Source organism: Bison bison, unplaced genomic scaffold, assembly GCF_000754665.1.
Source record: "Bison bison bison isolate TAMUID 2011002044 unplaced genomic scaffold, Bison_UMD1.0 scf7180017864456, whole genome shotgun sequence".
Classification (NCBI taxonomy): Eukaryota; Metazoa; Chordata; class Mammalia; order Artiodactyla; family Bovidae; genus Bison; species Bison bison.
In genome coordinates, this window is record NW_011495018.1 from 42,427 (window position 1) to 52,720 (window position 10,294).

Below are 10,294 nucleotides of genomic sequence, written 5' to 3' on the forward strand. Positions count from 1 at the left end.
ATCTGGGAGGCTTCCCGCTGGAGGCTCTGTCCTGGCTGTGGCTGCCACCCCTAGGGATGGGGCAGAAGGCTTTCTCGAGCTGCCTGGCCACAGCCTCCCCTCCTTCCTCCAGCCGATGGCCGTGGTTCTAACTGTCCACCAAGAGTGTTGGGCTTCTCGGGCACTGTCCACCTGCTGTGATACCTCACTTGGGCTTATCTGGAGGCACCAGGCCAGAGGTGCCTTGGCAGGGCCCTGCAGCCCTTGAGCTGTGAGCAGAAGACCACGGGAGTGAGGGGTGGGGAGCATCTGGGGACCCAGCAGACGGGGCCGGGACACGGATGGAGCCCACGGGAGGCTCCGTCGGCCCAGCTGGACCAAGACACACTGGTTCAGGTGGGAAGTGAGGCTGGCGAGAGTGTGGCCCTCAGGGAGGGGCATCTAAGCTTGGCAGGAGCGAGCATGCATTGGAGCCGGTTCAAGGAGGTGGCCCGCAGGCACAGGGCCACCCGCTGTGCCTGCCAGTTGCCCCCCATGTCTGGCTGGGTCAGCTAGCTGCCCAATCACCTTAGGGGCTGCAGTGCCTGCTCCCGTTTATCTCATGAAAAGATAACTTGGAGACAGGAAGGAAGGAAGGAAGGGAAGGGAAAGTTGCTCAGTCATATCTGACTCTTTGTGACCCCAGGGACTACACAGTCCACGGAATTCTCCAGGCCAGAATACTGGAGTGGGTAGCCTTTCCCTTCTCCAGGGTATCTTCCCTACCCAGAGATGGAACCCAGGTCTCCTGCATTGCAGGCGGATTCTTTATCGGCTGAGCCACGAGGGAAGTCCTTGTAGCTTCCCTCGCTGCCAAGTCTTTCGCTTCCCTCGTAGCTCAGTCGGTAAAGAATCTGCCTGCAATGCAGGAGACCTGGGTTTGATTCCTGGGCTGGGAAGATCCCCTGGAGAAGGAAATGGCAACCCACTCCAGGATTCTGGCCTGGAGAATCCCGTGGACAGAGGAGCCTGGCAGGCTCGGGGTCACAAGAGTCTGGCACAACTTAGTGACTAAACCATCTCAGAGACAGACTTTCCCACTAATTGCTCCTATTGTCGCTGAAGAGCCGCTGTCACAGGGCTCACGTCCCAAGTATTCCAGGCTCTCCAGCCCCCGGGCCTCATGGCCTCGGTGCCTTCCTCCCATCAGAGCACCAATGAGGACATCAACTGCACGACCAGAGTTCTTGTCGCTCTGGAGATGTACTCCTGCAACGGGCTGGGCCTCATGGACTTCACTGTGCCCCCCTTAGCCCAGGTAGGTGTCCCCCCACCCTAGAGGTGTCCCCTCCTCCCACAGATGTGTCAGCTCATATCCCACAGGTGTCCCCTCCCCCACAGGTGTTCCCTCCCCACAGGTGTCCCCTCTCCCCACAGGTGTCACCCCACCCCCAGGTATCACTTCCTCTCACAGGTGTCACCTCACAGCCCAGCTGTCACCTCCCCCACAGGTGTCCCCCCCACAGGTGTCCCCTCCCTCCCCCAGCCCAGGCCGCTGTCACTAGGTGTCTGGTGGGCATATCCAGGGACTGTGCCCTGACAAGCCTACCCGACTCGGGTGCTTATTTGAACCCTATTGTTGAGACAAGGAACGTGGTAGAGGGCCGAGCCCCGTGCCGGAGTCCCACCCACGTCTTCAGCACAGCACTCACCCGCCTCCAGCAGCGCCGAGGTTCCGTCGGGGCCTCCGAGTCTGGTTTCCTGAGGGCTATGTCTGTGCTTCTCCACACTCTGCCCAGGGCAGGGCCGCCCGTGTGGCAGGAAGGCAGTGTGGACCCTGGGACATTTGTCCTCGACCTGCCAACCCACCCGGGCTTGGCCGAGGTTGGCAGCTAGTGCTTCACCCTCATGGGTGGCTCAGCCAAGACCAAGGGACCAGGGGCCCCGGGGGAGGCCAGCCTGCGTGCTGGCAGCAGAGACATCCCCCACTCACAGACATGCCCTCCTCCACGCGGGCAGCTGGTGAAGATGGCCTCAGAGTGCGCCTGGTCCGACCTCCTGGTGGAGTTGCAGACCCTGATGCGGCTAACCCACTTCACCTACATGGCCCGGGACCACGAGGCCACCATGGCCTGCTCACAGAAGGCCATCCAGATGGGCATCAAGTACCTCCGGGCCTTCAATCCGTGAGTCACCCTGGGCCTGACCCGTGTCCCCGTGATGAGGCACCTCCACCGGGGCTCACCCCCCACCAGACAGGCCCCACAGCTGCCCCACGCCTCCCAGCCCCATGTCTGCCAGGGCGATACCTCATCCGGGGGCCCTGGGAAGCCGTGCTCAGCAGCATCCTGGGGGCAGAGAGGTGGAAAGGGTCTCACAGCTCAACCCATGGCTCCAGAGAGGAAGCTTCGTTTAAAGTGGTTTTGAGCCGGTGACTTAGGAGGCTAAGTAAATTCAGAAGTAATTAAACGGTGATTACAGTGAAAGGAAAATGTCCCCCGCCCCTAACCTGGCTCCTCTCTACCTGAGTGCTGCCGGCAGCCGGCTCTCCAGGACCCCCGTGCCGTCCGGACGCTTCCTCAAAGCCCCGTCTGTGGCCCTGTGCCCCAGGCTCCCTTCAGCTCATAGGTAGTCAGGGCACTCAAGTCTTCTTTCTTTGCTATCATGAGTATTTCTGCTGTAAAGACTGTTTTCCTTGAGGCTCTTCTCTTCAAGTTATCCCCTGAGTTTATTTCCTAAAAGAGGGAGTCCTGGACCCCCAGTCAGGAAGCCACCCACTGTGGCGGCAGGGCTAGGCTGGCAGCGCAGGCCCGGATCCAAGTCTTTGCTTGTGAAAGATTTCCAGACGCCGCACCCTGGCCTCACTGCAGGGTGAGGTGTATCAGATGGGGCCATGGGCTCAGGGAAGATGAGGGGGCGGCCAGCCCAGGTGCCCAGCGTGGGGAGACAGAGAAGGCGCGGGGGTAACACAGAGTACCCGGTTGCCCGGCGGGACGCCTGACACCAGGCAGGAACTTGGAGTTCTCAGAAGTCTTGCTGGGGTTCCCCCCAGACACTGGCGTCCCCTGACCACTGTAAAGCTGTACCCATCAGCAAATAAGCCGCATTCATCACGCGTGAACTGAGGTTTCTCAGAGTTTTAAAAGGTTTCAGCTTTAAAGAGAACACCAACAGGAAGAAATAAGGAAAATTGCTTAGGATGAGAGTGCCATAATAATATAATGGCCAGCTATATCCCAGGAAAGGCAGGTTCATTCAGGGAACAGCAGAAGAATTGCACTTCGGTAAATGCAAACTTTGATGGATGACAGAAAATCCAGAAAACAAGGAGGGGTGCTTGCGTTTATATGGAAAAGGGGTGTCAGGAGGGCCTGCAGTGACCGGAGTCATTGGAGGAGCTGGGGGTCTGAAGCGCAGAAGGCTTCCTTTTGGCTGGCTGTGACCGTCTCTACTGGCTGGGCTGTCACAGAGTGGGAGGGGCGGAGGCACTTTCTCTGCCTCCATCTGGACAGTAAGTAGAGGCACCTGTCTCGGGCGTGTGGGCGGGGCGCCCTCCTGTCTGGGGCGTGTGGGCGGGGCGCCCTCCTGTCCCCAGCGTGTCGTGGGGGTGCCTTCCTATCTTGGGCGTGTGGTGGTGGCGCCTTCCTGTCTGGGGTAACTGAGGTGCATGGGGGCATGGGACCTCCCCCACAGGCCTGGCCCAACTCAGCTGTGGCTGAGGCCTCTGATTCATTCCACAGATCATCTGATGATCTGAATGAACATTAAAAAAGTAAATAGTTTCCAATATCTTGAGAAGATGTAACATTTAAAAATTAAAACATGGTATTATGGAAAAGGACATCCCTTGTAGCTCAGTTGGTAAAGATTCTGCCTGCAGTGCAGGAGACCCAGGTTCAGTCCCTGGGTTGGGAAGATCCCCTGGAGAAGGAAATGGCAACTCACTCCAGTATCCTTGCCTGGAAAATCTCACGAACAGAAGAGCCTGGTGTGCTGCAGTCCATGGGGTCGCAAAGAGTCAGGCACGACTGAATGACTAACACTTACTTATGGAGAAGGAATAAGAAGGAAACGGATTAAAGAGCTCTTGAGAATTAGAAAGGTAATTTCTGAAAGTGAAAGTAAAGTCAGTGAAGAACTAGAGGATGAAGTGTGAGGAAATCTCTCAGAAAATATATAAAGAAGGACAGATGGAAAACGTGTCAAAAAAGCCAGAGGATGTGTGGGGACTGTACTGGAGACCCAGCACCCAGCTGTCGGGATTACAGGAAGAGGGAGGAAGAAGTTCCTGAGAGGAATTAAGGAAGGAGTGGCGCAGGAGAGCTCCCTGAGCAGGGGCTGACTCTCACGACTGACTCTCCAACACTATGGCCAGTGGGAAGATTGAAGAGACACGTCCAAATGCATCACAGGGTAGCCAGGCCACGAGAAGGGTGTCCTCCAGCTTTTAGAAGGAAGCTTATCTGCCAAGAAGTAGGAAATAGAAATGCAACCGTCTTCTCAGGAACCATCAGTTGAAGCTAAAAGAGAATAGAGCGGTCGAAGTGGAAGTAGATTCTACATGTAACTCTAACTCACCCAAACTTTCAGGCATCCGGGTAAAGAAAGTTACTTTTAAACAGAACACGTATTTGCCATACATCTGTTTCTAGAAAGTTACTTGAGAAAACACTCTGGAAAAATGAGGGAGTAAACCAAGAAAGGAAGAGATGTCGGGGGCTGCAGATAAGAGATTGAATCCAGAAAAGTTGCCGAGCTGTGCTGCTGGCTGAGGGCCACCTCTGCCAGGATGTAGGGGCAGGACCAGAGGAGCAAGAAGGGAGAAAAGGCAACTGGAAACGCCAGGAAACAGGAAAGTAATATACTGCTTGACTCTTCAGTGAAACACGTGGACATCATCATGGTGTTTATTGATACTTCTGTGTTAGGACTAGCATTTTGACAAGATTTATCCATGGCTACCCAATAAAATGTAAGGGCTACCAGTTTTAACAGCACAAAAACACAGGGAAAGCACAGCTAACATACTTGAGCAGTGGGGAGAGGACGGGGTGAGGCCGCGTCGGGGAGCTGGAAGCGGGACGTCCTGGAGGTCTGCGGGGCACTCCGAGGTACAGAGATAATAAAGGGGAAATCAAAGCAACGCCAGGGCCAGTGTGTTAGTAAGTCGGGAAAAGGGCAGAGGACGGTCTGAGGAGGCCATACTCTGTGTTCTCCACGGTGAGACTTCTGTCGCTTATGTGTAAAATTCATAAACCTCCCGCTTTGGAGAGCTGAAGAGTGGGGTCAGCTCTGGCTGGGAAGCAGACTGGGTGCTGGGTGGAAAGTTCTTAACCACGTAGTAGGTGCCACGTGATAAAAATTCAGAAGCTGATTTTAAAAGAAAGAAAAAGCTACGAGGAGAGTCAATGCTGCATTGTCTTCAGCGACTGATGAGGCTGACGTCAGTGCTTGTTGCAGGCACGGCAGGGCTTCTCAAGGCCCACAGTGGCAGGGCGCCCGTCCATCTTTGTTTCATCAGAGATTCTTAAATTGAGTTTCATTTTAAAACAGCAACTCCTAGCGTAATAAACTAGGCTATAAATATAAATGTTTACATATGGCAATAAAGGGCAGGTTATATGAGACTGAAAGTTTGGTTTTCACTAAAGACCTGTGAGAACTCATTTGTAGACTACTGCTGCCCTCTCGTGGTGGCCTGTGTCACTGCACTCAGTGGGGCCACCCCTCCTGGGGCTTGACCGTGGACTAGACCGTTCCCTCACCCACAGTGAGCACCGGCTGCGTGCAGGCCTGGAGCTGGGCGCTGGGAGGCTGAAGAGGCAGAGACCAGCGGTCTCTAAAGGGGGGCCACACTTCACATGGCCCTGCTGGAAGGGGGTGCCACACTTCACATGACCCTACTGGCCGCTCAAAGCCCTGGCCCTGGCCCTAGTCAGCAAGATCCTCAATCAACTTCAGCCCTGTGGCATGTGCTGCAAATGATTCACCTTAAAAAAATGTGTGTGTATACACACACACACACACACACACACACACACACTTCAAAATTTTATGCTATTTTTTTCTATTTTGCAAGTTATATAAACTGTGGAATTGGACACAGAGTAATTTTTATGATGGCATTTCACAACAATAGTGCAAATAGTTTTCAGATCTTGGTGAAAAATAGTGCAGTTACTAGTCAACCAGTATTCTCACATGGACACATGGCACACAGTGGGGCTCACACGGTTGTGCTCTTGCGACCCGTGGACGGCAGCCCGCCAGGCCCCTTTGTGCATGGGATTCTCCAGGCGAGAATACTGGGGTGCGTTGCCATGCCCTTCTCCAGGGCAAGTGTGTAATCACCCGAATCAGTTTCATGTTTATACTATTAATGTAACATACAAACTTCACATGGACCCCTAAAGTAAACCAACATAGCTTACCTTTCTACTTTGTTAGCGTCTTTATTTAACATAATCATCATCACTGTTGGGTCTTTATATGAATTTAAGTCACTTTTTCTGCCAGTTCTAGCCATGACACATAATGGATCTCATATGCTTCTGCTATTAAAATTGTAAAACTTGAGAAAATACATGAAACATCTGTTTCCAGACACTGGCCAGCAGATGGCCCAGGGCAGCACTTCCTGCAGGAAGAGTCCATCAGACATGAACCGCACGTGCAGCCTCTGCCTGGGGTAGGGAGGTGGAGGAGCCCGGACAGAAGAAACAGCGAGGGGGCTGGAGATCAAAGCCAGGGGCTGCCGGGGCGGCTGGGCCCCACAGGACGCGGGGCGGGAGGAGGCTCCTGGGGGAGAAGGCGCAATGCATGCCTGGCAGAAGCCAGTGACAGAGATGAGGGAGTTCCTGGGCCGACCCAGGAGTCAGGGAGTGCCCGCTGAACCTCCCCTGTTAGGAAGAGCAGGCCTTAGGGACAGGGCTGTAAGGGCTCTGAGAGACATACCCTGAAGCCTGACCCAGATCTCAGTCGGATAAGGATGAGCCACAAGGAAATTCACTGGCTGCCGGCTGCCAGGGTGAGACCCAATCTCCCTTTAAAGAAGGCTATCTCAGCCACGCTCTGAACAACACAGCCCCCCACCCCCAGTGCCCAGCATGGCAGCAAAAGCCACTAGACACATGGAAACATGAAAACGTGTGTGGCCCAGGAGGAAAGGCGGTCAGCAGGTTCAGACGTGACTCAGGTGGTGGAGTCAGCAGACAGTGGACTTAAAACAGTGATTATAAATACAAGAAAGGATTTTAATAGACAAATTAGTGTATAGGTGGGGAATTTCAACAAAGAAATGGGAACTACAATAAAGAACTAGGGAAAACTCTAGAAGTGACAAGTATGATCTCTAGCATGGACACATCACTGGGAGGGCCTGGACACTGGTCAGCAGACATGGAAACCGAAGTACAGGAAGAAAGGCTGAAAAACAGGAGCAGCGCCTTCGGGGGAGGGGGCTGCAGCCGCACCAGTGCAGGTGGGGTCTTGGAAGGTCAGAGGGCAAGGTGGAAATTGTCTCAAATTGAATTAAAGATATCGACATGGAGATCCAGGATTTTCAGTGAACCCCACGCAGGATAAACATATAAAGGAAACCGCACCTGTATTTATTGTAGTCAAATCGCTGGACTACACACCCAAAGGTGACAGAAAACCCAGAAAGGAAGGTGGAAGGGAAATAGACACATGGCACACAGGGATGAGGTCCGAGTTCTCATCGGGAGCAATGTAGCCCATTTTAAGTGGTAAAAAGCAAAAGCCTGGTTAATCTAGAACTCTGTGTACACCAACAATAGTCTTCAGTGAATGAAGGCAAAATCAAGACATTTTAGATTCATTAAAACTGAGGGACTCCATCCCCGGAAGAGCCAGCGCGGAACACAGTGTGCTCAGGAGGTTGTCCTGCACGAAGGAGGGTGGTCCCTGATGGAGACTCCGCTCGGGAAGCAGCGACAAACGCCTGAGTGGTGGACGAGCGGCTGAGGGTGCACAGTTCTTCCCCTCTTCAGTTCCTTAAAAGACACTCAACTGTGTGCTGTGCTAAGTCGCTTCAGTCATGTCTGACTCGTTGCGACCCCATGGACTGTAGCCCACCAGGCTCCTCTGCCCATGGGGATTCTCCAGGCAAGAAGACTGGAGTGGGTTGCCATTCCCTTCTCCAGGGGACCTTCCTGACCCAGGGATCAACCGCGCATCTCTTACGTCTCCTGCATTAGCAGGCAGGTTCTTTACTACTAGCACCGCCTGGGAAGCCCTTAAAAGGCACATGCTGTTTTAAAACAAATACATGTTGTGCTATGAGATTGTTGACAAATGTGGAAGTAAAGTGTGTGACGGTGCCTACACAGAGAGTGGGCTTGAGAGACACACGCGTGTGGTGGTCTCCTGTCATCGGTGCAGGGACGTGACATCAGTTAACCAGACTGTGATTCGTGAAGGGTGTGCTGTGATCACTAGAGCAAGTACTACAAACACAAGAAAAGAAAAGCTTATAATGGAAAACCCAGTGGAGAAGATAAAGTCGGATACTAACAAATATTCGATTAACCCAAAAGGGGGTGGAAAGACACAGAACATACGAGACAAAAGGAAAGCAGTGAAGTGGAAGGTTGAACCTGAGCACGTCAAAGAAGGTATTAAAGTCAACAGACCAACACTCAGGTACAAGGCAGAGGTTACCCCAGTGGACGCAAAAAGCAAGACCCATCTGGAAGCCGTTTTCAAGAGAGACGCTCCAAATACAGAGACATAGAGGAACAGTTTAAGGGGGCAGAAGGTGGACTCTGCCGGCCTCGGGTGTAAGGAGCACTGGTGGGGCTGTAGGAAGTGTGATCAGAGACAAGGTTCAATCAGCAAGAAAATGTAAAATCCTAAGTGTGTATATAACGGCAGAGCTTCAGAAATCAAATAATTAGACACATGACAATTACAGCTGTAGATGTCAACATTCTTCTCCAGTGGCGGACAGAAGAAAAGAACACTCAGCAGATCACCCAGCTGTCCTTGACAGACTCTCCCCAAGGACCCTGTCCTGGTCTTCAGGTCTCCAGGATGCCAAGGCCCACTCGGGTGGGCTCTCCCCCACCTCCCGGGGGATGGAGCCAGCTTGCCATTCATCCCTAGAGTGGACTTGACCGGGCCCTGCAGACCCTGATCCTTGCAGGCCGAGGAGCAGCCTCCTTCTCCCCTGGACTCCTGATGGACAGGGTGGCCGAGTAGCTGGCGGCTCCTGCATTCAGGTCCCTGGCTTCAGGGTGTCCCGGCCATGGGGAGGTGGGTCTTCCCAGGAACCAGTGCTTTTCTCCTGGAGTGAGTCTGGTGCCCCCAGGCCAAGCTGCAGGAATGCATGTCTTGTGAGTGCACGAGCCGCTGAGAGGAGAGGGCTCGTGGCACCTGATGTTGCGGAGTCTGAACTGTAGGCTCTCAGTTCTCAGCGCAGAGCCAAGGCCGCTGAACAAGGCCTGCTCTGCGGCCTGGGGACAGGGCCCCCTTGCTCCCGCAGGGCCGGACCTCGCCTGGGGCGGGGCCTCCTTCCACTCACATTGCCGGGCAAGACACCCTACAAAGTAGCCATTCAGACATCAGTTTATGATTCTGTCTCATGACTCTGCGGGTTGGCTGGACTCAGAGGTTAGTTCTGGTTCCAGGACGTTCACCGGCTTACTCTGGATGCCCCCAGCACCCTCCCCCACCAGGCGGCTCCTGGGGCTCTCCTTCTGCAGCACCTTCCCGGGAGCCTCCTGTGAGCGAGGCGCTTGTCTGTCTCCAGGGTGGAAGTTCAGCTGCTGGCGGAGATGCTGAGCTCGGTGGCCTGCATCCAGGGCAGGAGCATCATGGAGAACCTCAAGGGGCGGAAGCAGCTGCGCCTGGCGGCCGCCAAGGCCTTCATTGAAAGCGCCAGGTGCGCCTCGGCTCTCGAGGGCCACTCGCCGTGGGTGGAGATGCTGGGGACCACGGCGCGTGGTGTTCTGTGGGACTGTCCCCGAGGCCCTCCGCTCCCCGGGGGCCCTGTGGCCAGGGTCATCTCCTGCCCCGTGCAGCGATCCCCAGTCCACCCCCAGGATCCCAGGAGGCATGAACGGCTGAGCTGGGATGGGCCCAAGAAACCGGGAGCGGAGGGCGGTGAGCGGTCACAGCAAGGCTGCGGAGGATCCCGTCCAGGCCCTGCGGAGCTGACCTGGGCTCCCACCGCCAGCGCCGGTCTAGGCCAGGCCTTCCCCGCAGGTTTGCAGGCATCGCAGGGAGCAGCGCCCTGGTGATGCTGGCCGCCCGGCACTACTGGAACACCTGGCTCCCGCTGCTGTCCTCCGCCGGCAGCCGGAAGGAGTGCAAG

At 54.8% G+C, this 10,294-nt stretch overlaps 1 protein-coding gene across 1 annotated transcript in view; it reads left to right on the top strand.

Annotated features, from left to right (window-relative positions):
• CFAP46 (cilia and flagella associated protein 46) overlaps nucleotides 1–10,294 on the top strand; it is a gene marked incomplete at its 5' end in the record, with an annotated part of 97,130 nt that overhangs the window by 33,347 nt on the left and 53,489 nt on the right. The window contains 4 exons of the mRNA XM_010859553.1: nucleotides 1,169–1,276; nucleotides 1,978–2,144; nucleotides 9,731–9,862; nucleotides 10,186–10,289. Of these exons, the coding sequence (XP_010857855.1) occupies nucleotides 1,169–1,276; nucleotides 1,978–2,144; nucleotides 9,731–9,862; nucleotides 10,186–10,289 (511 nt within the window). The remainder of the gene's footprint in view (nucleotides 1–1,168; nucleotides 1,277–1,977; nucleotides 2,145–9,730; nucleotides 9,863–10,185; nucleotides 10,290–10,294) is intronic.